Below are 27366 nucleotides of genomic sequence, written 5' to 3'. Positions count from 1 at the left end.
TGTTTCTATACTTAATACTGCACCCACGTGTACATTTGTTTATATATGGAGTAGGTAGATTCTGCGTATCAATGAGAAGGACTCTTTCTCTCTCCCGAGATTGTGTTAGCTTGCTTAATAGCGTGCCCATCCTTTTTCCAGCAAACTTTGTGATTTCATTATTCTGGGCAGCACTCCTTTTTTTTTGTTTTTCGAGACAGGGTTTCTCTGTGTAGCCCTGGCTGTCCTGAAATTCCCTCTGTAGACCAGGCTGGCACTAAAATCATTGGTTCACCTCTCCGAGTTTTGGAATTAAAGGCCTGCGCCAGCACCGCCCAGTTTTCAGATCTTTTTAGTGTCTGAAGATTTTTGCTTACAGTTCCTGGCTCACCCTTGTTGCCGGGAAACCGCAGTGCGCCCCTCCTAACAACCATTGCTATGGGCGGAGACTTCGCGTCAGAGCGGAGTAGTTAGAGCGCAAGCGGCGACAGAAGTCTCAGCTCTCGCGAGGTTTCGCTTTCCGGGACTCGCTGGGGGACGGTTTCCGTAAACGGTGTGGCGATGTGTGGGGACTGTGTGAAGAAGGAGTACCCCAATCGGGTGAGCAACTGGGCGGAGCGCCTTCCGGGCTTGGTCCTCGGCCTACATTCCTAGACAGGCCAGGGTCCCCTCTGCGGTCCTGTCTTCCCAGGGACCCTGGTCTCCGGACGGCTGCCCCCCTCCCCGGTGGCTGACGTCAGCGGTCCTTCCGGTTCTCCTGTGTTTCAAACGGGGAACCTCACCATTAGCTGCCCCACCCGGGTTGACAGCAGCCCCTCACGGCCATCCCTGCTTCACCCTCCAGCTCGACTTGATGGAATTCTTTTATCTAATTCTGGCTCTGGATGAACCTCTGAACCCACCTTTTTGGAGATGGTCTTTAACGTCTGATCCTCTTAACCTCTTCAACGCTGGCATCCCAGGCGTGCACCACCGCGCCCGGTTTATATGATGTTAGGAATGGAACCCAGGGCTTGGTGCATGCTCGGCAAGCTTTCCCCCAGCTGAGCTACACACACACACATACACACCCCCAGCCTCTGTTCTAACACACGTTTGCAGATGGTAGAACGGGTGTCCGGAGAGGAACTAACCCTAACCCAAGTGTGAGAGCCAAGGCTGGATTGAGAAGCCCCCTCCTGCCCCGTTGTCTTTTCCTTTCTCCTCTCTTTCTCGGCCCCGAGGATTGGACCCAGAGCCTGTACCTGCCAGGCAAGCACCCTTCCAACAGATCTGTATCCCCATCCTCTCAGACTTGGCTTTTCTCATTCTTTTAGGGAATACTTACTGCACATTGATGTACACAGGCAGACTGTTTGGCTAGGCTGTAGAGCAGTGATTCTCAACTTGTGGGTCTCGGCCCCGGGGGTCAAACGACTCTTTCACAAGGGTGGCCTAAGACCATCGGAAAACCCAGATGTTTACTTTATGGTTCATAACTGTTGGAAAGCTACAGTTATGAAGTAGCAACGAAACAGTGTTATGGTTGGGGGTCACCACAACATGAGGAATGTGTTAGAGGGTCGCAGCGTTAGGAAGGTTGAGAGCCACTGCTATGAATGCATGACTCAAAAGGCAGCTTCGGTGCTCCTTAAGAACTTGCAGTTTGAGGGAGTCTGGTTGACAGAATGTAATTTAAACCTAGTGAAAGGGAAGACGGACAGGGAATAGGATTGAAGTGGTTTCCTTCCAAATAAGGTGGCTTTGGGGTGATTGTGATTAAGTTAGAGGAGAGAGAAACCCAGGGAAAATAGCAAGATGAAGGATTTCTTGTGTTGGTTGAGAAATAAGGCATCTTCACATTTCTTTTTCTCTAAATATTTTGTGAGTGTGATATGGGGTGGTGGTGGCAGCAGCACACACCTTTAATCCCAGCGCTCAGGAGGCAGAGGTGTGTGGATCTCCTGGTCTACAGGACAGCCAGGGCCACACAGAGAAACCCTGTCTCTAAAACAAACAAACTATGTATATAGTGTGTGTGTGTATAGTTTATTATATACTATATATATAATATATATTAGATTTGTAAGTCTTCTGTGATATATACAGGAATTTTCATGTGATACAACCACTTTGGTTTATAAAAAATTAACATTTATTATCAAATTTAAATGGACACTGGAATGGCACAGAAGTGCTTACTCTAGCAAAATGTGTAGGCACACCTGGCGATATATAAGAATGTAAGATGATGTTTGTGAGTGGGGTAGAGCAAAACTCATGTTCATAAAAAGGAATATCGTAAATAAAAGTAGAGTCATGAAATGGAATTAATTTTATGTGGTTCTCAAGTGGGGGTGGTTTCGCCTCCCAGGGGCATTTGGCAGTATCTAGAGACCTTTTTTCTGTTTTTGAGACAGGGTTTCTCTGTGTAGACCAGGCTGTTCTCGAACTCCCAGAGATCTGCCTGCCTCTGCATCCCAACTGCTGGGATCAAGGTGTGTGCCACCACCACACAGCTAGATACATTTTGATCGTCACAATGAAAGAACTACTAGACATCTAATGGGTAGAGACCAACTCTTCTGCTGCAATCAATATACAGAACAACTATCAAAACAGAGGGCTGTAAGTCCTACTGTCATTAATGCTGAGGTTGAGGGACCCTGAATTAAGGAAATGAAAGCACTAGAATTACATGCAATGATGTGACTTTAGTCTGACAGTGTTGATAAAGAACAAATAAAGTACAGTTTTAAATCAAGCCAACTAAAATACATTAAGAGTTTTCCTGGTTGGTAAAACCAGGTTGAAAAGGAAGAAGTTACTATAAAGTTACTATAAAGCTGCTAAACAGAGGATGCTCAGGAGTGGCCGTATAGGGGCCAGAGAGGTTGCTCAGTGGTTGGTGCCGTTGCGAAGGACCTGGATTCAGTTCCCAGAGCCCACGTGCAGCTAGCAGCTGTCTATAACCAGTTCCAGGGGATCCAACTTCCTCTCTGGCTTCCATGACTACCTGGCAGGCACTCGTATACATAAAACAAAGTCAAAATTTTAAACTAAAAGAGTGGAGGGGGACGCTTCTGGAATGCAAGAAGTATTTTTTGACTTGCCTGGTGTTTCTACAGTTTGCTTGTAATTATTTGTTACTCTATATGTTTCTGATTTTTTTATTTTTCTATATTATGTTTTTAGTTTATGCTGTAATGTCTAGGAAGCAGTTTATGAGTCTTTATGATGAACATTCACATTGGGGACTGTGAGGGAGAGTTCCCTGTGGAGCTTATTAACAGAGCTGGTTAGGGCCTAGAGAGCTGGTACTTAATGCTGCAGCAGAGAATCCAAGTTCGGTTCCCACCACTCAGATCAGATCAGCGACTCACAGCAGCCCATTACTCTGGCTCCTGGTGTGTGCGCGCGAAGTGTCCAATACCCTCCTCTGGCCTCCACAGGCACCTGCATTCACTCTGCACCCCCCCCACAAACAGACAAAGAACACATATAATTTAACATTTTTTAATCTTTAAAAAAGAGATTCTTGGTTTATTCTTTTCTTCCCCCACCCCATGATCCCCCCGGAAGTAGGAAAATAGCTTTATTCAGGGTAAAATGATAGTACAGATTAAAAGGGAGATGTACTGAGCTGGCAAGATAGCTTAGTGGTCAAGGCACTTGCCTGCCAAGCCTAACGACCCAGGTTCCATCCCTAGGACTCCCATGGTGGAGGGAGAGAACCAACTCCTGCAAATTCTCTGACTCCACATGTGGGACAGGTGTGCACCCCCAAAATAAATACAGAGATATAATAAAAGGCAGGTAGACTGTCAAAATAAGTGAAGAACAGAGAAGTTTCTGGAAAACCTAGAAAGTGCCATTCTGAAGCATTCTCCTGCTTTTATTCTGTTTTAAATAAAGGGCTGCCATGAGAAAGAATTTAAGGTTTCTTTGGAATTTGAGAAGACATATTTAGAAACAGCTAGTGGGTAGATGTTAAGGCAGTTTCTCATGAACCTTCAGATATGGGATGGAGAACTCTGAACTTCTGAACTTTTGTTTAGAAGAAGCGAAGTGACCACTTAGAATGGGTTAATTCCCATTCTTAGATGGGAATTCTTTTTCCAGAATCAGGGATTCTTCCAGTTAAGTCGTGTTCTTTTAAGTCAGGCATATATTTTTAAAGATTTATTTTTATTGTTTTTAATTGCATGTATATGTGTGGGTATGCACCATGGCTTATTTTAAAAACTAAGAATAGAAGATACCAGTAAAAGCCAGGTGGTAGTGGCATATGCCATTAATCCCAGCACTCGAGAGGCAGAGGTGTGTGGATCTCTGGGTTTGAGGCCAGCTTGATCTACAGAACAAGTTCCAGGACAGCCAGGGCTATACAGAGAAACCCTGTCTCAGAAACCAAATAAAATAAAATAAAAATAATAGAGACAGTAGCTGTTAGCAAGTCCTCCTCCTCCACCTTTTAAAGACACAGTCCCTCTACAGAGCCCTGGTTGTCCTAAAACTCACTATATAGACCAGGCTGGCTTTGTTAGGTAGCTCTTAAGTATACAATATTTAATTATTTATCTTTGGATAGATGTTTTTCAAAGACTAGGTTCCTGGCAGGGCTCTAGCCTACTGGCCTGTAATGCTCCACTGAGAACTTGAATTCAAGCCTGAATTCATATGAAATCAGACCACCAATTTCCTGAACCCAGCTTTTAGAAGTCATTGTGTTTGTGTGTGTGTGTGTGTGTGTGTAGGTCAGAGGACAGTTTTCAGGAGTCCCTGTCTTCCACCTTGGGTTTCAGGGATGGAATTCAGGTCGTCAACCACTTTTACCTGATGAGCCATCTCACTGCCTCCAAGTCCAATTTTTTTGAAAAATTCAATTATGAAACATTTTTTTCCAGAAAAGCATTTTGCAAAAACAGTTGTAACTAAAACTATATTCCGTTCTTAAAAATTGTAACAAAATATCTTCATCACAGTGTGACTGGAACTTGTGTTTCATGTCTCTCCCTTTAGCTTTATACTCTAGTGATCGCAGTGGCACCGCAGAAATGAACTGCTAATTGCATCAGATGCAAAAGTCTCTGAATTAGTGATGTATAAATTAAAATTTACATGTTGATATGTTTCATTTAAAACAGCTATTCAGGCTGGAGATACGGCTCAGAGGTTAAGAGCACTGCATGTTCTTCCAGAGGTCCTGAGTTCAATTCCCAGCAACCACATGGTGGCTCACAACCATCTATAATGAGATCTGATGCCTTCTCCTGGCATACAAGCATGTACACAGATTAAAAAAAACTATATGCATAATAAGTAAATATTAAAAAAAATAAAACAGCTATCCAAGTTTATAAACTCAAATTCTCTTGACAGAATTAAATGGAATTTCAGTAATTTCTTAGTTAGATATATAGTCACTGAAACAGTTGTGTCTGAGTTGGACTTTTTTTGTTTTTGGGGGTGGGAGGGTTGAGACAAGGTTTAATCTATGTAGCCCTGGCTGTCCTAGAACTCACTCTGTAGACCAGGCTGCCCTTGAATTCACAGAGATCCACTTGTCTCTGCCCCCGAAGTGTTGGGACTAAAGGCGTGCGCCGCCACCACCCAACTCTTAATTCTAGTCTTCTTTTTCACATTGAATGTTGTTTTTCCTTGTTATTTCTAAATATTTGGACTTAGTTCTCCTTTATGTTTGTTTGCTGTGTGCTACAGGATTGCACTGAAGGCCTGGTACATGCTGGGCAAATGCTCCTGCATTGAGCTACCTCTCTCTCGTAAACACTGTAGTCCTTAGAGATTTATGAACTTAACAGGTATTTCACGAATATGTATAAGGAGTAATTCTGTGGGAAAGCTGGTTACTTACAAATGTACCTCAAGCAGGTATGTTCTGGCTGTGTCTTCTCCTTTTGGAGATTTTGAGTCAATTAGTCTCACCAAAGACTTGAAAGTGTAAGAAGATTCTTGTCTCATACTTTAGGGGAACACCTGTCTGGAGAATGGATCATTCTTACTGAATTTCACAGGCTGTGCTGTGTGCAATAAGCTAGATTTTATGCTGATCACAAACAGATCCCTGAAAGAGGAAGATGGAGAAGAGATAGTTACCTATGATCGTAAGTAGAGTTTGTTTTGAAATGCGAATCCATTAGCAGGTGTCAGCTTTCAGAACTTGGTTGGCCTAACAGGTGCTCCAAGGGCACATTCAGTGTTGTGTTACAGCACATAGTTACTGTTTGTTCCTGTGAGGAAAATCCAGTTAGGACCTCTTTTACCCAGCATCTCCACACTGTGAATAACATCTGCAGATAACTCAAGAGTGAAGTTCAGGCATAGAATTGTTTTAAAAATTATTTTTCATAGGCTTGTTTTGTTTTCTTAACAGTTTGGTCTTACTGCTATGCAGCTCAGAATAGCCTAAATTTGTGATCTTCCTGTCTCTGCATCTTCAGCACCAAGATTATAGATGTGTGCCACCACACCCGGTCACTTGTAAAGACTTTATATCACCTTAAATGAGAAACATAGAGACTCTATTGTTTGGGTTTGCTTGCCTTTGAAGTCTGTGTCTTCTTTAACAGGGAGGGAACAGGGCATAGTGGCTAAGAACCATGGTTCTGGGGTCACGTTCTTAGGTTAAGAATTCTGGCTCCAAACCTCCTATCTCTGTAGTTTTGTTTACTTAATCACAGTTGCCTTTGTTTCCTGACAAAGTGATAATAATATTATGTCTCATTGAATTAGAGAGAACATGAGTAGCTAAAAAGAAGTGTTTAAAGAGTACCCGTCACAGGCTGGAGAGATGGCTCAACAGTTAAGAGCACTGGTTGCTCTTCTAGAGATTCTGAGTTCAATTCCCAGCAACCACATGGAGGCTCAACCATCTATAATGAGATCTGGTGCCCTCTTCTGGCCTTCAGGTATACATGAAAGCAGAACACTGTGTTCATGATAAATAAATATCTTCTAACAAACAAAAAACAGATTACCTGGCACACACTAACCACAGTTTATTAACTGTTGTTACATTGTTTCTAGTAGATTATTTTGTTACCTTCAAATTCACTCTACTGTCCACTTGGTTTTATCTATGCCTGGGTATAGCTGCACATTTACTGTCTTTCCTGAGACTAACGGCATTTGCACAGCCAGATAGGTCCACACTTTAAAAACACAGTGCCAGACTTGCTAGCACAGGCACTTGATCCCAGGTCCTTGGTGACAAGCACCTTCACTCAATCTTGCGGGCTTGACCCCAGCTATGCAGGAGGCTGAAAGGTCAAAGCCTGCCTAAGCTACAGAGTGAGTCCAAAGCCAGCCTGGGCAATTTAGTAAGACCTCAGCCCAAAAAGTGACAAGAGCAACACATGCCTTTAATCCTGGCATTTGGAGGCAAAGGCAGGTGGATCTCAGTGAGTTTGAGGCTAGCCTGGTGTACAAAGCAGGTCCAAGACAGTCATAGCTACACAGAGAAACCCTGTGTAGAAAAAAAAACAAAAAAACAAGGGACAAAAACAAACAAAAAATGACTAGAAGGTTGAGAATGTAGGTCAGTGGTAGAGTGCCTGCTGTAAGTTCAATTCCTAGCACAGCTGAAGTAACTAACATCTAAGAATCTGTGTATTGATTTCTGCAGGTAGCTTTCAGTGGGAATTACTATGCACACATTGAACCTTCCAACTCAGGTCCTAATTAGGTAGGGTTGTGGTAGAATCTGGATTTTTTTAAGGCCAGTATTCTAATGAGTTTCTTGCTGTGTTAAATGTGACGGAGTTGAGATTCCTTTTAAACATTATATGCTTTTTTGTTTTGTTTTTTTGGTTTTTACGAGACAGGGTTTCTCTGTATTGTTTCGGAGGCTATCGGTCCAGCCCGGCCTCGAACTCACAGATATCCGCCTGCCTCTGCCTCCCGAGTGCTGGGATTAAAGGCGTGCGCCACCACCCCCCCCCGGCAAACATTATATGCTAAGAATAGAAATTTCATTGTTTTAAGAAACTTCCCCAGGCTTCATTATGTGTCTTTGTTTTGGCAGATCTGTGCAAGAATTGTCATCATGTAATAGCCAGACATGAGTATACATTCAGTATCATGGATGAATTTCAGGTAAACGTATATGTGGGTATTATTAAGGTGGGTCAAAGACTAAAAGTACCCTCGGGCATCTACAACAATTTTTGTAATGAAGTACTAGCAGTTTTTAAAGGAGACCAGCCCTGTCTTGTGTAAGCTGTGAAACTTTAAATGTGATTGTATCTGTGCATCCTCACAGGAATCACAAATCAAAATGTATGCTTTGCAAATGATATTTCAGTTCTGTCATTTTATTTAATTAACCCGTTATGGGTTCTTTCTTTAAAAAAAAGTTGAAAATATTTATTTATTTATTTATTTTGGTTTTTCGAGGCAGGGTTTCTCTGTATTGTTTTGGAGGCTGTCCTGGAACTTGATCTGTAGACCAGGCTGACCTCAAACTCACAGAAATCCGCCTGCCTCTGCCTCCTGAGTGCTGGGATTAAAGACATGCGCCACCAATGCCCGGCTGAAAATATTTATTTTTATGTGTAAGTGTGTTTGCCTCTGTGTGTGTGTGTGTGTGTGTGTGTGTGTGTGTGTGTACTTGGTGTCCACAAAGACCAGAAGAGGGTTCCAGATCCCCTGGAACTAGAGTATGGAGTAACAGATGGTTGTGAGCCACCACCTTGTGGGAGCTGGGAACTGAACCTGTGTCCTTTGCAGGAGTAGCAAATGCCCTTCACTGCAGCTCCATCTCTAGTCTGCCATTGTGGGTTTTTATGAGATTCTGCAGTGATGTTCTTCTCCAGCTGCTAAGGCAATGGTACAGTTGACTTAATTTAAGTGTTGGCTGTTGGGTAGTAGCGACAATATCGGTACACTCCTTTAATCCCAGAACTCAGGAGGCAGAGGCAGATGGATCTCTGAGTTTGGGGCCAGCCTGGTCTACAGAGTGAGTCCCAGGCATTGTCCTGTCCACTTGGAGGGTAAGAAAATCTGATAAGGAGGTTGTCTTTGTTTGCCCTAGTTGGCATGTGGATTTGAACAACTGTGTGTTCTCAAGTATTGTAAGGGTTTTGTTCTTTTGTTTTTTATAATTCATTAAGCTAAATTGAGAGCTAGGTCCATCAAGGTTGGAGGAGAAAAGCAGAATCACTAGAGAGAAAGGGATTTGTTATATTAGCTTTCATGTAGTCAGGAGAGCATTGAAGAACTCTGGCCTCTAGGTCCAAGGTTGCTGAAGAGCTGCAAGTCTGATGGTCCCTGACAGCCATGGGACCTAGTCCTAGACAAACTAGGACCCAGCGCTCTCTTCATGACGCTTGTTTTCTTTTTCTTTCTTTTTTTTTTTTTTTTGGTTTTTCGAGACAGAGTTTCTCTGTGGCTTTGGACTAGCTCTTGTAGACCAGGCTGGTCTTGAACTCACAGAGATCTGCCTCCTGAGTATTGGGACTAAAGGTGTGCGCCACCACTACCCGACACGATGCTTGTTTTCAAGCTTTTAGACTGACTGTGTGTGAATCACATTCAAATTTAGATAGTATTTACTTAGGAAAATAAAAGTATTTATTTAGGAAAATAAAATATGGTTCCGCTACAGCAGAATCATAAAAAAGCATAATATCTCCCACTTGTATTTTTTAAATTTTATTTTATATACAGTTGTGTTTTGCCTTCAAGTATGTCTTTGTGGGGGAATCAGATCCCTGGAAGAAGAGTTACAGACAGCTCTTAACCACTGAGCAACCTCTCCATCCCCCTTCACTTGTATTTTTAAATTTTTATTTATTTTTGAACTTTTTTGAGGTTTTGCTTTTATGTGTGTGGGCTTTTTTGCCTTCGTGTGTCTATGTACCATGTGCATGCAGTGTCCACAGAGGCCAGAAGAGGGCGCCAGATCAGCTGAAACAGGAGTTGCAGCTGTGAGCTACCACATGGGGGTTGGGAATTGGATCCAGGTCCTCTGGAAGAGCAGCCCGTGCTCTTAATCATTGTGACATCTCTCCAGCCCCTGGATTTTACTTACTTTTATTATGTGTATGAATGTTTTCCTGCATGTATGTGTGTATACCACATTTGTGTCTGGTACCTATGGAGGCCAGAGGAGAGCACTAACCCTGGAACTGGGGTCACACATAGCTGTGAGCTGGCGTGTGGGTGTTGGGAACTGAACCCAGGGCTTCTGTAGGAGCAGCAGGAACAGCGAGCGCCTTTAACTGCTGCGCCATCTCTAGTCCCTTCCTTGTCCGTAGTTTTATTTATTTATTTATTTATTTATTTATTTATTTATTTATTTATTTTTTGGGTTTTTCGAGACAGGGTTTCCCTGTACCTTTGGAGGCTGTCCTGGAACTCCCTCGGTAGACCAGGCTGGTCTCGAACTCACAGTGATCCGCCTGCCTCTACCTCCCGAGTGCTGGGATTAAAGGCATGCGCCACCAACGCCTGGCCCCTTGTCCGTATTTTTAAATGGCAAGAAAAAGATACACGGTCATGTGTCAGTGTCTGATCTGAAATATTTTCACCATAACTCTTTAACATCAAAATTTATGCCTTAAAATATTTATGTGATATGTGTAACTTAAACAAAACCAAGGTCTCGGGAATAGCTGTGGCCAAAGAAGGGTGAGCATTTCATGGGCTTAAAACCCCTGGCTCTATCTTTATGAGAGGAAACGGTTGTTTACAGCACATGAGGTCTTTGAAACCCCTGAATGGATGTTTTAATTGCCCATTTATGTCCAGAGAGCTGTTATAAAGCACTGGCATGAGACTAAAGTCCAGCTCATTTTCCTTTATGACCGTATGTAGCCACTTTCAGACAGCCCCCAAAATTAGCTCTGAGTAGAAATGAGAAGGAAAAGGGAAGCTGGTTTGCAGTCATAATGCCTAGATAGTCACCGTGCTCCTGAAAACAAAATCTTAGTCAGGGCTCTAGCTCCAGTCTTATTTTACCAACACCTGCTCTTGCTCAACCTACATCCTATAGTGAGCCATTAGATGACTTTTTTTTTTTTTATGTATACAGTGCTCTGCCTGCAAGTATCCCTGCAGACCAGAAGAGGGCACCAGATCTCCTTACAGAGGCTGTGAGCCACCATGTGGTTGCTGGGAATTGAACTTGGGACCTCTGGAAGAGCAGCCCGTGCTCTTAACCTCTGAGCCATCTCTCCAGCCCCTTAGATAACTTTTTAAAAAATATTTATTTATTATGTGTACAGTTTTTTATCTGTGTACATGCTTGTATACCAGGAGAAGGTACCAGATCTCATTATAGATGGTTGAGCCACCATGTGCTTGCTGGGAATTGAACTTGGGACCTCTGGAAGAGCAGTCAGTGCTTTTAACCTCTGAGCCATCTCTCCAGCCCCTTAGATGACTTTTTAAAAACTTATTCTTTATACTACTTTGTTGATCTTTCACAGCCATCATTGACACACCACAGTGTCTAGGCTCCTTACTCCAAAGCTGTAGCTGGCCCAGCTTCTCTCTCATTTCCCTCCTCTACATACATACCCCATATGAAGTATTGTTCTAACATTGGAGGAGGATTATCCTCATCTTGAATGCTGAGGACACATGGTACTGTCTCCAGGATATTTTCTAGACTGAAAATTTTATACTAAGGCTATCCAAATGCCCTCTTTTGGCCTCTGTGGGTGCTGCCCTTGCATATATTAATCTGCAGCACACACACAAGTACACATAATTTTGTAAAAAATGTTAATGATGGTGGGAATGCCTTTAATTCCAGTACTTGGGAGGCGGAGACAGGTACATCTCTGTGAGTTCCAGGACAACCTGGTCTACAGAGTGAGTTCCAGGACAACTCTGGCTACACAGAGAAACCCTGTCTTGAAAAACAACCAAACAAGCAAATACTTTAAAATTTGTATTTAGCATACTTAGTTCTTCTTATTTTCTTAAAAATAATTTAAACTTGTTTCACTCAGCTACTTCTGTGACCCATTCTGGGAGCTTTTTTTTTCCCTTCTGTTTTTCTTGAATAATTTTGTTTTTTCCTTTTTTGAGAGTGTCTCATTGTGTAGCAGTGGAGAGCCTCCTGCTAAGATTAGGGGCCTGTGCCACCACGCTCAGTTTTGAATATCTCTTTAACCAAGTCTCCTATTTCCCCGTTCCTATTACAGCTCTGTAAGATGGCCTTCATATCATTGACTTACAATGAAACTCAAATTCCTGGCTGCCTGTAAATTAAAGGTTACAAGTATAACCAGTTTCACTGATTAAATAATCTTACCAGGTTATATCATGCATTGTATCAATTTTTTGTTTCTCCAAGTCAAGGGTGTTAGTTTTGTAAAGGTCAGGATGCCTCCTTTCCTTCGTTGATGACTGACCACTGCACAAAACACACTGCAGAGCCGGGCGTTGGTGGCGCACGCCTTTAATCCCAGCACTCGGGAGGCAGAGACAGGCGGATCTCTGTGAGTTTGAGGCCAGCCTGGTCTACAGTGCTAGTTCCAGGACAGCCTCCAAAACAATACAGAGAAACCCTGTCTCGAAAAAACAAAAAACAAAAAAAACACACACACACACACACTGCAGAGCATTGAAGCATCTCCCCCCACCCCCAATGTGTATGCTAAGACAGGGTCTTTGTGTAGCTCAGGCTGGCCTCAGCCTTCTGATCCTCCTGTTCTCCATCACATTTTGTCTTCATTTCAAGTAAGAGATTGCCTTCCCAATAGTGATGTCTGGTGGGTGATGTCAACACTAGACATGTTGACAGCAGTAGATACCTTGTAGAGGGTAGATTTTTATTGTACTTTATGCTCATGAGTAGTATCTGTTCTCTAAGTGTTAATGTATGTATGTCTGCTGGGTGAATAGAGGAGACTTTAAAATCAGGAGTGCAGAGAGGTAGGTCAGTGGAAGTGTGCCTGCCTAATATACACAAAGCTGTGAATTAGCCTCCAGCTCTGACAGTCAGTCAGCCAATTGATTAAGTCAGGAACAGTCTGCTGTCTGGTGGAGTTGCCGGTTGGAGTGGAAAGGCGCTTGTCTCCTTTGGGGACTTTGAGCCTTGTCACTGTTTGGCTCCACAGTCCTCGCTAGTGACTGTCCAGACCAAGAAAACCGTTTGACTGATCCATTCCAGGCAGCACCATCTGGTGTGGAGGCATTGGTAGAATCAACATAGATATGTGTTTCCTAAACAAAACAAAAATATTTTAAATAAAAAGTTTAAAGAAAATACATCTGGGACAGCTGTAAGAACAGAACTTTACCCTAAGGAATTTTGCTTAAAATAAAATTCCTTCTGTCACCAGTCTAGACATTTGTTAAGCACGAGACACATAGAACTTGATAAAAACTTAGGTACTTAAGTAGATGAAATCTTGGACAATTAACTGTTTAAATATGAGGTGTGGCATACTAGTGAATTTAATATACTTTTTTATTTCCTAGGGCTGATAAAGATAGCTTTTTCAGCTTGAATATTTTGTCTCTTTTCCCCCTCCTGTTGTGTAAATATCCTGGAAAGGTATGGCCCAAAGAATAAGACTTTGTCCATAGAAATCATGCCCAAGCCGGGCGTTGGTGGCGCACGCCTTTAATCCCAGCACTCGGGAGGCAGAGGCAGGTGGATCTCTGTGAGTTCGAGGCCAGGCTGGACTGACAGCCTCCAAAACAATACATAGAAACCCTGTCTCGTAAAACCAAAAAATAAATAAATAAAAAGAAATCACGTCCAATTTGCTTCATTACTTATTTTATTTATTCATTTTTAAAAGAGGTTAATTTTATTCAATCAGTGGTTGTGGTGGTAGTGGTGGTGCACACCTTTAATCCTAGCACTAGGGAGGCAGAGACAGGTGGATTTCTGTGAGTTTGAGACCAGCCTGGTCTACAGAGTGAGAGAGAGAGAGAGTGTGTGTGTGTGTATGTGTGTGTGTTGTGTATATTTGCCATGGAACATGTGTAGAGGTCAGAGAACAGCACCTGGGAGTCTGTTCTTCCAATGTATAGGTTCCTGGGATCAAAGTTACCAAACTCAGGTCACCAAGCTTGAGAAAATGCCCTTTACCTTTTTGAGACAAGGGCTCATGGAGTCCAGGCTGGTTTTGAACTCCTGATCCTCTTGCCTTAAGTCTTCTGAGTGCTGGGATACAGTTGTGTGCCACCATGCCCAGTTCGTGCTGGAGACTGAAACCAGGGCTTTTTGGCTGGTGGGCAAGTTCTTTACCAGTTGAGCTACATGCAGCACCAACCCAGGTATCTTTGTTAGTTTAAATAGAAACACAAGGCAAATATGTATGCTTCCTTAGTCTAAGAAATAGCCATGTACTTTCAAAATGCCCTTCTTATATGCATGAGAAATAAGAGATAACATAAACAGAAGGCTCCAGGAGTGTGCATGATAAATGCAGAGCATTGCTAATAGGTGTTGAGGAACTAATCTGCTGTGCAGCAGGCTTACCAGTGACAATTGGTAGGAAAGCTTTCCTGAGCAATCGTTTATAGAGCATCTTTCTGCCTGTCCCTTGAGGTAATTTTGCACTTTGTCTTGTTCTAGGAGTACACCATGCTGTGTCTATTGTGTGGCAAAGCTGAAGACACTATCAGTATTCTTCCTGATGACCCCCGACAGATGACTCTGCTATTCTAAGCTTCCTGCTGTTCTGTTGTAGATTTGTTGGCTTGGTTTACAATATAGCAAGCCTAATGGTTTGTCTAATAATGGAAGTTCTTTGTATTTTTCTTTCTGTTTAAACTTACCCACTTGGAAGAAAAGGCAATTTGGGGAATTGTTGTTTCCTAGAGTTGAGGTCCTCTTCTAAGGTCCCCTGGATACATTAGAGCAGCCAGAGTGAAGCATCTTAGCTAGCAGTTATTTAGCTAGGAAACACTAGAACCTATGCACTTTCTGCACTCACAAACTTGGTTTCCGATCAAAGGAATCCAGGAGTAAATGATGGAGTGGGGCAGGAATTCTACATGGTGAACTTAGAGCATTTTGTGCTAAAAACAAAAACCAAACAAACAAAACCCAAAACCACAGTGATTAAGGGATGGCCAGACAAGAACTCCCAGTGAACACAGCAGTAATAATTTGAAAATAAATAAGTTGGTATTGGGTTATAGCCCAGAGTATATATTAAATACCCATGGGTCCATGCTCATAGCAATGGTTGGGTAGATGATGGATAAATAAATAAGGGAGGAAGAAAAAAGGAAGGAAGGGGCATGGATTTCCGATGGTCCTACTTTGTCAGTGTGGGCTGTGTGCATAGTGACTTCTTTCCAAAGAAGGCGCACACCTTTAATCCCAACACTTGCGAGGCAGAGGCAGATGGATCTCCATGAGTTCAAGGCAAGCCTGGTCTATACAGCTAGTTCTAGGATAGCCAGGGCTACATAAAGAAACCCTGTCTCAAAAAAACAAACAAGAAACAACAACAACAACAAAAATAGAGTAGCATAGAAAGAGGGCAAGGAGTGACTTTAAGGAAACAAACCCTAACAAACACTGGCTCGGCCAGATGATCAAGTTAATACTGCCACAGGTAAGCCATCTTGATGTCAGGCACCCTTGAGATGATAAGTGTAAAGATCTCTCTGGTTTTCTTCCCAGAGAGTCATAATCTACATAATCATAAGAACAACACACAAGTTCAATTCTACAGACTGATAGTATCTTTTGAAACTACCAAGACCTTCAAAACCAAGGAGAATCTGAGGAACTAGGAGGCATGGTAACCGAATATAATGTGACCTAAGTGGAAACCTACCCCAGAGGAAAGACACATAGGAGAAACCAGAGACATGGGAGTAAAGGATGTAATGTAAGTTTATAGGATCGATTCATTTACTCCAGAGGGATCATAGAATATGTTTGTGCATAATTGAAAGAGCACTGACTTGGTGGTCATAACACTGGCATTTAGGCCACACTGTCCTTTGAAAGCAGATAGCCACTAGACAGAGCAGTACTTGGTACTTCAGTGTCCTGTTTCTGTAAAACTGGGCTAACAGAATGTGATACTGTACCTTTTGCAGTGTTTCTAGGAGACCCAAATGAATTAATGAGTGTAAAATACTTCAGATAGCCTATAAAGTTCTAGAAACAATGATGTACCTTCAGTTTTTAGTCTTAACACCCAGACTTAAAGAGAATAGGCATTAGGAATGAAATGGTTGGGTCTGGAAAGATGGTTCACTGATTAAAAGCCCAGGCTGCTCTTCCGAAGGACCTGGGTTCAATTCCCACATGGCAGCTCACAACTGTCTGTAACTCCAGTTCCAGGGGATCTGGTGTCCTCACACAGGCATACATGTAAGCAAAACCCTAATGTATGAAAATAAATAGATAAATAAATCTTAAAAGAAAAAACAACTTGTTTCTTCATTGTATCTAAGGGTTCCCCACTAAGACATACAAAAAGTAAGTAGATAGCACTTTTTATACTGTAGCGGTAGTAAATAATAGCAACGTTTGAGTGCTGCGTGTTGCCACAGCCTTGAACACACTTACGTACACTGCCATGAGAGTGATGCCCTTGCAGCCTTGAACTCACTCATTTACACTACTGTGAGGGTGGTGCACTTGCAGTCTTGAACACACTCATGTACACTGCCATGAGAATGATGCCCTTGCAGCCTTGAACACACTTATTTACACTACTATGAGAGTGGTAACCTTGCAGCCTTGAACACACTTATTTACACTACTGTGAGTGTGGTAACCTTGCAGCCTTGAACACACTCATGTACACTGCCATGAGAATGATGCCCTTGTAGGTCCAGTTTTAGAGCCAGGAAGAACCTGCATGCAATCAGCAGCTCAAAGTCACCAGGCTACCACCACGACCTCCTCCCAGTGGGTGCTGGGTGAAATAAGATAAAAAGCTTTGCTGGGTTAGGAAGAGGTCAGCTGAGAGTGTCAGTGACAGCCCTCCGCGGGACCTGGATGTGCCAGACAGGGGTTTCTTATTCACAGAGTTAAGTCAGCTTCTCCAGAAGGGTCAGCTGATTTATTCCAGGAAATGCCTCCCATTTTGCTACAAATCTGTATCTAACCTGAGGAGGAATCCGTTGGGTGAAATGAATCCAAAAGGCAGAACTGCTTCATTTCTGTAAATAGCAGCAGTGAGCCGTCACAGCCTCTCAGTGGTCCCTCTTGGAGTCTGCTGATACTTCCGGCTTAGTCATTTGAAGCTGAAGAGTATGATGCTATATTTGCCGAAGACACCTCATCTCTCACTAGCATTGCACAGTTATCCATCCACCTGTTACGGATATAGCTTAGAAAATTTCAGAACACAAGATCTTGTCTATTTATTTCAATATTACTCAGCCAGTCTGTTTTGGGGAATTTTTCTGGGGTCTAATGGAATAAAGATGTCTTCAACCTGATACCAATGGTTTCTCTTTCTTCTGTTCAAATAAAGGAGGCCAGATAAATTCATTATTAGTCTTTACTAATGAAAGAAAGTCACTGTGGGTATTAGAACATCAGCTGTCCTGGCTAATTTCTCTTTTCTTATGATGATCAATCAGGAATCTACCTGATAGACTTTGTATTTTTAATGTATTTTGTTGTTAGTTGTATTTTTTTGTTTTTATTTGCTTTTTGAAAATTTCATACAGTATATTGACATTCTTTCCCCTCCCCCAACTCCTCCCAGATTCTCCCTCACCTCCCTACCCACCTGACTTCCTGTTCTTTCTCTTAAAAAAAAAAAAACAACTACAAAATAACCATGCAGTCTGATTGTATTAGCCAACTGCTGGCAGTCACGGGGGCCGCCCTGGAGTGTGGTTGATATGCCCAATGACACTCCATTGAAGACAAGTGATTGTCCCTACCCCAGCAGCTGTCAATCGCAAATAGCTTCTTGGCTAGAGTAGGACTTTGTGCCCACTTCCTTCTCTCTGCTAGAATTCTGTCTGACTTGAGCTGTGTGGTTTGTGTGTGTGTTTGGAGACAGGCTCCTCTATGGAGCCCTGGCTGGCCTGGACTCACTGTATAATTCTGGCTCACTTCACAGTCACAAGTATCCTCTAGCCTTCGCCTCCCTGCTGGTGCTGATACTAATGGTGTGCATCGCTATGCCTGGCAACTTTTTATTTTTAAATGTTCATTTTTTAATGTTTCTCTGTGTGTCTATTTGCCTCATGTATGTGTGTGCCCAAGGAGGTTAGAGTAACCATTAGCTTGCCTGATGGATGTGGGTACTAGGAATCAAACTTGAACCCTCTAGAAGAACAGCAAATGCTCTTGGGCAATCTCCCAGCCTCCATAATTGACCTTTAAAAATTCTATATAATTAAAAAATGTTTAATTAAAATATAATTAGAGCCTTTGACTCCCTACGTTTGCCTCTCCCTTTGCTCTCAAATTCATGCCTTTTTCATATATATATATATATATATATATATATATTACCATATTCCTAAATACAGAAATACAACCTGCTCAATATGTATAATGTTACTTGTATGTATATGATTATATGATTTCAGGGCTGACCACTTGGCACTGAATAACCAGTTGGGGCCCTCTGGGAAAGATGGTTTCCTTCTTCCAAGTCCTTTTTATAGGCTGCCAGCAGAAGGTGTGCCTCAGATTAAAGGTGAATCCTCCCACCTCAAAGATCTGGATTGGAATTTATCCTCCCACTTCAAATGATTTAATTAAAAAATAAAAATCCCTCACAGATGTGCCCAGCCATTTGGGTTTTAGTTAATTCCAGATGTAGTTAAGTTGACAACCAAGAATAGCCATCACAAGTTCGTCCTTGTCAATTTGACACATAATCATATCTCCTTATGTCATGCTTAATTTCCAAATTAAAATAAAAACCATGTCACAATAATGTCTAAACATGATGTAACTATCCCAAATATAATTGCAAATGTGTTATAGATCTAACCAGATAATTATGCCTAACATGATATAACTTCCTCATACAGCTGAAAATGAATTATAGATTTAGAATAAGTGGCAGTGTCCCTTGAAGGACATTCTGTTATCTTTTATCTCCAACATGAAAGTCATTGATATCCTCTTGTTACATTATATGATAAAGAAATCGAGTAAAGAAAACACAAATGTCTGTATAAACGAATTCTAACAAAATGTGACAAACACTGATGTCAATTATACTCCTGATTTCTGCAACAGATCACATGACCTTAGCTGGCGTTTATAAACTATCTTCCTCTACTACCCATTTGTGGTGGTTTGATGTAAGGTCCCGATAAACTCATAGGGAGTGGCACTATTAGGTGTAGCTTTGTTGGAGTAAGTCTATCACTGTGGGTTTCGGCTTTGAGGTTTCCTATGCACAGGAAATCGCCCAGTGTCTGAGTCCACTTCCTGTTGCCTTCTGATCAAGATATAACCAGCACTATGTCTGCCTGCATAACGCCATGATGATAATGAACTGAACCTCTGAAGCTGTAAGTGAGCCACCTCAATTAAATGTTTTCCTTCATAAGAGTTGCTGTGGACATAGTGTGTCTTCACAGCAACAGAAACCCTAATTAAGACACCATTCTGTATTTCCTCCACCTCAGCATGTCTTGGCTCTTTTTCTAGAGGAGTGACCCATGCCTTCGTTTCTGAAGGGATTTGTGCTGTTGGTCATCATGCCTGGAGTCGGTTGTTATAGTTTCCCATTGACTTTAATCACAGGACATGGTAATGCCAAGAGACTCCCTAAAGCAGTGCTTCTCAACCTCCCTAACACTACAGCCATTTAATACAGTTCCTCATGCTGTGGTGGCTCCAACCATAAAAGTAATTTGTTGCTACTTCATAACTGTAATTTTACTACTGTTATGAATTGTAATGTAAACATCTGGTATGAAGGATATCTTCCATGTGACCCAAAGGGGTTGCAACCCACAGGTTGAGAACCACTGCCCTTGAAGGATCTCCTACACTCCAGACATAATCTTTCTTACCTCCATTGTAGAGAAGCAAGCCAATTTCCCCCTTGGTAATCTGAATCAGTCACACCCCTCCTTTCTTAGCCTGTTGGCTTAAGGGTATCAGAAGTCCCAAGTGACCAGAAGGAAGTCTGAGCTTCCAGTTGGATGGAATGTTTGTTGTGGATCCTGGCACTCCCTTCTCTGGAACCAAACGTCTAGATCAGTAGAACTTAACGTTGCTGGAACAGGAAGCAAAAAATTTCCCAAATGGGTCACTAAGAGTGAAAGTGGAATTATTCCCCTTCCCACCCCTTGATTTCTGGGCCTGTGTATCCTGGCTATGGGAGAAACAGTACTGTACTCTGGACATATATTGGATTCAAAGCATATACCACCTTCTGGAGAACCCTGGCCCAGTTCTCCAGAATGCTTGCCATGTAATTTGTGCTGTAACTGTGTCTTCAAAAGGCCTTTGGGTTTCTCTAGATGAACAATCTTACAGAATGAGTCTATGGATTTAGAGAAAGGGATTTATTGGAATGGCTTACAGGTTGTAATACAGCTAATCCATCCAGCCACCCTCTCTCTATAAAGAGAGAGAATTCCTTTGGAGTTCACATGAATAATGCATATGAAGTTCTTGATGCAGTTTGTGACGTAGTTGATTTCAGTTACTGATATTTTGATTATAGTGGTTAATGGTGTTTTATCAGAACGTTCTAGAGTTTGGCTCAGTATTTGTTAATGTAAGCTATGGGGGGGTTGGAGAGATAGCTGAGTGTTTAAGAGCATCGACTGCTCTTCAGGAAGACCCGGGTTCAGTTCCCAGCAAAACACCAATGCACGTAAAATTTTTAAAAAGTTAAAAAGATGTAGCTGTGAGACATAGTTATAAATATTATAAGTCATAGTCACCCAGTTCAGCCTATATATCTTGGTCCCCTAAAGTCACTTCTGAGCTCCTCAGTGGAGAGCCCTTGGAAGTGAGCCTGGCATTCCTCTAAATGAAGCAACATTACCTCAGCACTTCTGCCAGAGCTTATTAATGAGACTTCTTCCTACTCCTGAGTGTCCTCTGAAAATTTTGATTAAAAGATTTTGTTTATTCAGGAAAGTGGGAGATTCCATTAAATCTTTATCTTATCTGCTGATGGCCACAAGCTGCTGCATCTGAGGACAAGTCATGGACAAATGAGACGAAGTAGAGAGGAAAACAACCCTTACTTTCACTTTAACAATAGCAGCATGGAAGGTCATCCTGCCTCTCTGTCCCCTTCTGAGAAAAACTGGTCAGACCCTGCCTGAAGAAACAGCATTACCCCTGCCTAAGTAAAGAGCCCACTTCCTACCATTTTTGCCCCTCCTGACTCTGTGTAAAATTATTTATACTAAAATTCTAATTCTTCTGGAATCCCTAAATTACTCATTTAGTTTGAACCACCTAGAAAAGATGCATATCCCACACTAAATTGCCAGTGGCATAATGCCAACCTCTAGGCTAGCCAGACATCTAGGATAACTGTCTGTTACAGATACAATGGCAGGCACCATTAAGATGATGAAGAAAAAAAAAATCCATAGTAACACCCTGCACACATGCCTTTTCCCGTTTCATCAGGGAAAGAATTTGTCTCGGTCGTTACTACTCTAAAATTTGCATGGTCCTTCATTTGCAAAAGAATTTATACCCCAGCTGCTGGCTTTAAGATAAGCAGTCCAAAGGGCTGAATTTTCAAGAGTCAAGCAGCCTTGCTTTGAAGGATGCCTGGGAATTCTCACCGTGACACTCAGGTTACCCCTTTGACATGAAGCACTGTCAGTGACAGCATCGTTTGCCTCAGCCCCACACCTGCTTCTCAGGTGATGAAAAGGCTTGGGATTGATTTTTATGTACGGATGAAAGGGAAACAGTGGCTGCATTGGCATTCTTTAGCAGGGTGTCTGATTTGGGGAATCGTTCTGTGAGGCTTAAGACCGAGTGGTTCCATCTAGTGACAAAAAGGGAAAACTGTAACAGAAGGAATTTCTTCCAGAGCATGACAGCCCCTGGCTCTGGTAGTGCTGCTGCTCCTTTCTGAATAAGCTTGCACTGGAAGAGGAACCTGGGCATCCTGACAAAGCCATTCGACACAGTGAGTGCCAATCACGCGGGCAGATTATAAACTCAACCTCTACAGCAATGGTTTTCAGCCTTCCTACTGCTTCAATCTTTAACTCAGTTCCTCATGTTGAGGTGACCCCCACCCATAAAATTATTTTTATTGCTACTTTATAACTAATTTTGAAACTGTTATGATTTTTTTCTGAGACAGTGTTTCTCAGTGTGGCTTTGGAGCCTGTCCTGGAACTCACCTTGTAGATCAGGTTGGCCTCGAACTCACAGAGATTCACCTGCCTCTGTTTCCCGAATGCTGGGAATAAAGGTGTTCGCCATCACTACCAGGCTACTGTTACGAATCTTAATGTACATGCCTGATATGCAGGATATGTGGTATGCGATCCCTGTGAAAGGGTCATTCAACTCCAGGGGTCACGATCCACAGGCTGAGAACCTCTGCTCTAAAGGTTGGGTGTGTCTGTGTGTCCCCATACTCATGGAGGACGTAAATGCGATCATGCCTCTGCCTCTTCTTCCCCTACCTTCATGGAAGACATTAACTCAGTAATTCATTCATGCCACTATTTGTTTGCCTTGTGCCTGGATTTGTGAGTGGAGGAGCTTGAGAAGGACAAAGGCAGAACAGGAACGTCTGTTTACAAGCCTGATGGTCTGATTTCAATCCCTGGCCCCACATGGTGGAGGGAGACTGCAAGATGTCTCTGACCTCCACATGCCATAGCACATACATATATACATGCGTGTGCATGCATATGCACACACACACACACAAAATTTAATTTTAGAAAATTTAAATTTAACAAAGTGGGGGCTGGGGAGATGGCTCAGAGGTTAAGAGCTCTTCCAGAGGTCCTGAGTTCAATTCCCAGCAACCACATGGTGGCTCACAACCATCTGTAATGAGATCTGGTGCCCTCTTCTGACGTGCAGACATACATGGAGGCAGGATGTTGTATACATAATAAATAAATAAATCTTAAAAAAATAAATTTAACAAAGTGGCCAAGAAGAGGATAAAGTGCCTTTTGTGTTCCTGGTAACTGCTCTTTCTACACCCAGCTAACGCTTGATTATTCTAGTGATTCCTTCCTGACTGTAGGCTAGCAGCCAGAGCACTCAGCCAAAGGGCCTGCTGTCCTTCTCTTTACCCCACTTTATGACTTCCTCTTTTTGCTCGGTTCTGTGCGAGCCATGAAATGATAAATCCACATTTACTGTAACTCCAACTGTCACTGCACACCTTGACTGCAACCTAGTCCAGACAGTAATTGGGGTACCCCCTCGATCAGAGCCCCCTCTCCCAAACCTTAGTGTGTTTCCAGCCCCTCCACGGCACCACGGTTCTTACAGCCCTCCACCTCTCTCAAGAAAGAAGACACAAGCCCAATGACCCGAGTTCCATCCCTGGAGCCCAAGGTAGAAGAAGAGAAGCAACTCCCAAAATTGTCCCCTGACCTCCACACATGTGCACACGCACACACAGTGAAATAAGATGCGTGGGATTTTTAGGAAGGAAGATACAAAGACCCAGGCATTTCCACACCTGCCCTTTATTGGACTCAATAGCAGGTTAACTCTGAGCGCTTCACAACTTCTCAGACAGCTCCCATAAGCGTTTAGGAAGGTGCCGTCATTCTGTGAAGGCCCAGAGCCCATCCCAGACCTAGAGCCCCAAGTGGTTCCTCAAGAGCCAAAGGAAACAGGCAGGCAGAGGAGGCACGGTGCTCCAGCGACGGGGACGCTTCAGTCCCCCAGTGTCTCCTGGGGGTACACTGAGTCCCGAGGAAGAATACTCAGGGACTGGAAACAGCGGGACATTCCAAGCAGCTCACATCTAGATGGCAACTTTGAGAAGACGTTTAATGTCAGGTTCGATGTTGATGGTTTGGAAGGTGCGGCTGTAGCGACGGAATGGCTCCCCCTCTGGCCCTATGAGGAACTTCTCAAAGTTCCAGGCCACATCTGAGCGGCGCACCGGACTCCACATGATGAGCTTGGGATCGGTCATGAGCGAGAACGGGTCATCGTAAGGGTAGGGCAGCTTGTCTTTCAGGTAGGCAAAGACAGGATGCTGGTTCTGCCCGTTGACCTCACACTTTTGGGTAAGACTGAAGGTGGGCTGGTACCCACCCCCAGGGCGGACATACTTGAGGCTGTTCAGGATCTCCTCGTTCTGACAGTTCTCCTGGAGAGGACAAAAAGCAGGAAAAATGAAGAGGAACCAGGGATTCTCTAGCGCAAATCTTTCCTTCTCCAGCTCTTCCTCCTAGGGTCACTCTTTGCTTTTGTGTGTGCAAGCATGTGTTGCATGTACGCGTGTTTCTTCTCCATTTCCCTTGCCTTACTCTCTCCCAGCCATTGTGTAGTTGATTTTTAAATCTTTTACATCTATTTATAGTGTGTGTGTGTGTGTGTGTGTGTGTGTGTGTGTGTGTGTCATGAGTGCTGTGTTGCACTATCCTTTGGTCACTAAGTGGTTCCAGTAGAGTGCATTCACCATTGTCACTAACTTTCTTTGCCTTAGTGGCACCTAAAACGAAAACTCCCTTGGATTGGGGTCTTTCTTCATCAAAACGTCCTCCTGTTTGCATTTTAGATCTAGGACAAGGAAGGAGGAAAGCTGGAAGGTATAACTGTCACTCACCCAGGTCTTACTTTCACCCTGGATTCATGAGCTGCACAGGGCACGGGCAAAGGATGCACTCAACACACACAGATGCAGAAGGGAGCAGAACCAGGTGGGAGGAAAGGAAGCACGGTGATAGGAGACTCATGCATGCATAAATGAATGCATGCCTCTCTGTCTCTGTCTCTCTCTCTCTCTCTCTCTCTCTCTCTCTCTCTCTCTCTCTCTCTCTCTGTGTGTGTGTGTGTGTGTGTGTGTGTGTGTGTGTGTGTGTGTGTGACAGAGGCACATAGAAGGCGACTGCTCTAGATCGGGGTTGGGCAGTCTGTTAAGCCATTAAGTACTTACAAAGACTGGGTATGTAACTACTCCCTTTGTTTCTAAAGGGCTATCGGAAGGACCCTTGATCCTCCTCTTCATTCACTGAACTCAGCTACGAATGCTATGATCTGAGTCAATTTATATTAAATCAACAGATGAGGAGAGTCAAACAGAAAACTAGGTGCATCTTTCAAGGGCATCAGAGCCATTAAAGTGTAGAACTACGGTTGCAGGGACCGAGGACTCCCAAGAACTCATCAGCTCAATCCCAGTTGTTTGCTTGTCGGAGACAACTTCTCCAGGGCAGGCTGGCCTCCAACTAGCTGTAGTCAGAGGATCACCTTTTAATTTCTCATCTCCCTGCCTCGGTTTCTCAAGTGTTGGGATTATAGGGCAAGCCTTCACAGCCGGTTTATGCAATGCTGGGGATCAAACCCACAGTTTTGGGTATGCTAGCCAAGTACTCTACCAACTGAGCAGGCTGGTTTTTGAGATGAGGTCTTGCCATGCAGCTGAGTTTAGCCTCAAACCCGCATCAATCCTGAGCCTCCACGTCTCACTGCCATTCTGGGATTACAGGAATGCTCTACCACGCCATCTTAGTCTGATTCTTAACCTTCTACTTTCTCCACTTATTCATTCGGCAGATAATTAATGAATCACTTTGCTGGTACCCAGCAAAAACACAATGGAGAGATCTGGTAGCATCCTTCATAGGATGTTCTGGAAAGACAGTAAAAAAAAAAAGTTACACCCTCAATATTTAATCTCAGAGCATATCTACTTCCTGGTGGCATTTCATGCTCACCTAGACCTAGACTGATGAAGCATCCCTTCAATTCCAGATTTTCCAATGCACTTTCACTGTCCCCCCCCCCGTCTTTATCTCCCTCAAGCTCCTTGGGAAGAACCCCAGGGTCTCCTCACCTGATGTCCAAATTGGTTGCAAGGGAAGCCGAGAACCACCAGACGCCTGGGAAAGCGACACTGCAATTCATTGAGCTGGTTGAAGTCTCTGGTAGTTGTTCCTCAGAGTGATGCGACATTCTCAATCAGCACCGCCCGGCCTCGGAACGTGTTAAAATCTATCTTCTCCCCATCCAGGCTGATGGCACTGAGATCATAGAAGGACTTGGCGATGTAAGCCATGGTGAAGCCAGTGAGCCCTGCCCAGGTGTGTGAGCTCACTTAAGCCGGTTGAATGGGTGTGGAGGAAGGTGGAGCCAGGAAAGACAAGAAAGGATTTCACCAGATGCCCTTGAGCATTTCTAGGATGATTAAGTAAAAACCGGGCACCCACCTGCATTCTGTTTGAACAAGGCTGTGGCTCTGCCTATTTACAGTCTCTGAACAAAGCCACCTTCTGTCCCACCCAATTGGCAGCCTGGAAAGGGCCAATTTGATATCTATGAGCGGATGTGAATAATTCACTCCTTGCTGGAAACCAGAGTCTCAAAGGTCAAATGGTGAGGAAAAAAGGGAGGGAGCATGCAAGATTGACTCCTGTTTGCCCCAGCAAGTTGTTTTTACCTGGTGCAGACATTTGTAAAATGCATTTATTGAGCACCGGTCTCCGAGGTGTCTGAATTGGGGCTGATGTCCACCTGACTCAGTGACGACTGAAGGATGTACACTACTTTTTATGTCTCTGTGCTGTCTAAAGCAGAATCACAGGGACCCTTTGGAGGAGAGTGTGTCGTTTTCTAGAAGCAATGACTTTCAATGCCTCGGTTTGGAGCAGGCAGAAGGGATGAAGTTGTGTTTGTCTTTCAGTGAGTGATGTTCCTGTCATGGAGAACATTGAGGTCTCTGTCCCCCGCTGTACCATGTTCTACATTAGAGCCTCCACCTCTATTCCGCACTCCTCCAGCAGTTATGAGGATGGAGCAGGGCCGGCATGGTGACCAGGAGGAGACTCAGAACAGATGGCAAAGACTGGGTGGATGGGTTGAACCTGTCTCCCTCCCAGGCAAAGGTTCAGTCGCTGAGATTTTCAAGACAGGCTTCCGTGAGTGTGTGATGATTTCCTCACAGGAGGAAATGTACAGGAAGGCGAAGCAGCTGTGGTTCCAAGTAGGTTACCATGATGATGCCTCAGAGCCAGCCATTAGCTTACGGCTGGTGTCTTTGGCTGCTGAGGCCTATCATTGGGGTGCACTCTAGCAGCTGAAAAGGCCATTATCCAAGCCACTCCATTATTCAAGCATTGGCCAACTAAATAAGGGACTTTTAAGAAACACTTGTCACCAGTACAACTAACAATCAGGCTTATCTTGGCTATTTTAATAAGGCAAATGTTTCCAAGAGGGTCTCTTCTTTTTCTTTTCTTTTTTTTTTTTCAAGACAGGGTTTCTCTGTGTAGCCCTGACTGTCCTGGAACTTGCTCTGTAGACCAGACTTGCCTTGAACTCACAGA

At 43.4% G+C, this 27366-nt stretch overlaps 2 protein-coding genes across 2 annotated transcripts; one reads left to right on the top strand and one right to left on the bottom strand.

Annotated features, from left to right (window-relative positions):
• The first annotated feature begins 430 nt into the window (after positions 1-430).
• Positions 431-14686, top strand: Churc1 (churchill domain containing 1). Its single transcript, XM_005072753.3, has 4 exons — positions 431-579; positions 5948-6083; positions 8003-8073; positions 14522-14686. The coding sequence occupies exons 1-4, from the start codon at positions 541-543 to the stop codon at positions 14612-14614; spliced, it is 339 nt and encodes a 112-aa protein (XP_005072810.1). The 5' UTR covers positions 431-540; the 3' UTR covers positions 14615-14686.
• An 8851-nt stretch (positions 14687-23537) lies between these two features.
• Gpx2 (glutathione peroxidase 2) lies at positions 23538-26224 on the bottom strand. Its single transcript, XM_005072754.3, has 2 exons — positions 25878-26224; positions 23538-24188 (listed from the first exon to the last, which is right to left on the bottom strand). Exons 1-2 carry the CDS (start codon positions 26097-26099, stop codon positions 23838-23840), a joined length of 573 nt encoding a protein of 190 aa, XP_005072811.2. The 5' UTR covers positions 26100-26224; the 3' UTR covers positions 23538-23837.
• Positions 26225-27366: the final 1142 nt, after the last annotated feature.

The sequence above is a fragment of the Mesocricetus auratus genome, unplaced genomic scaffold (genome assembly GCF_017639785.1).
Source record: "Mesocricetus auratus isolate SY011 unplaced genomic scaffold, BCM_Maur_2.0 Super-Scaffold_15014, whole genome shotgun sequence".
In the NCBI taxonomy this organism is placed as follows: domain Eukaryota; kingdom Metazoa; phylum Chordata; class Mammalia; order Rodentia; family Cricetidae; genus Mesocricetus; species Mesocricetus auratus.
Note: the sequence above shows the minus strand (reverse complement) of the source record. Positions and strands in the feature narration are given on the sequence as shown.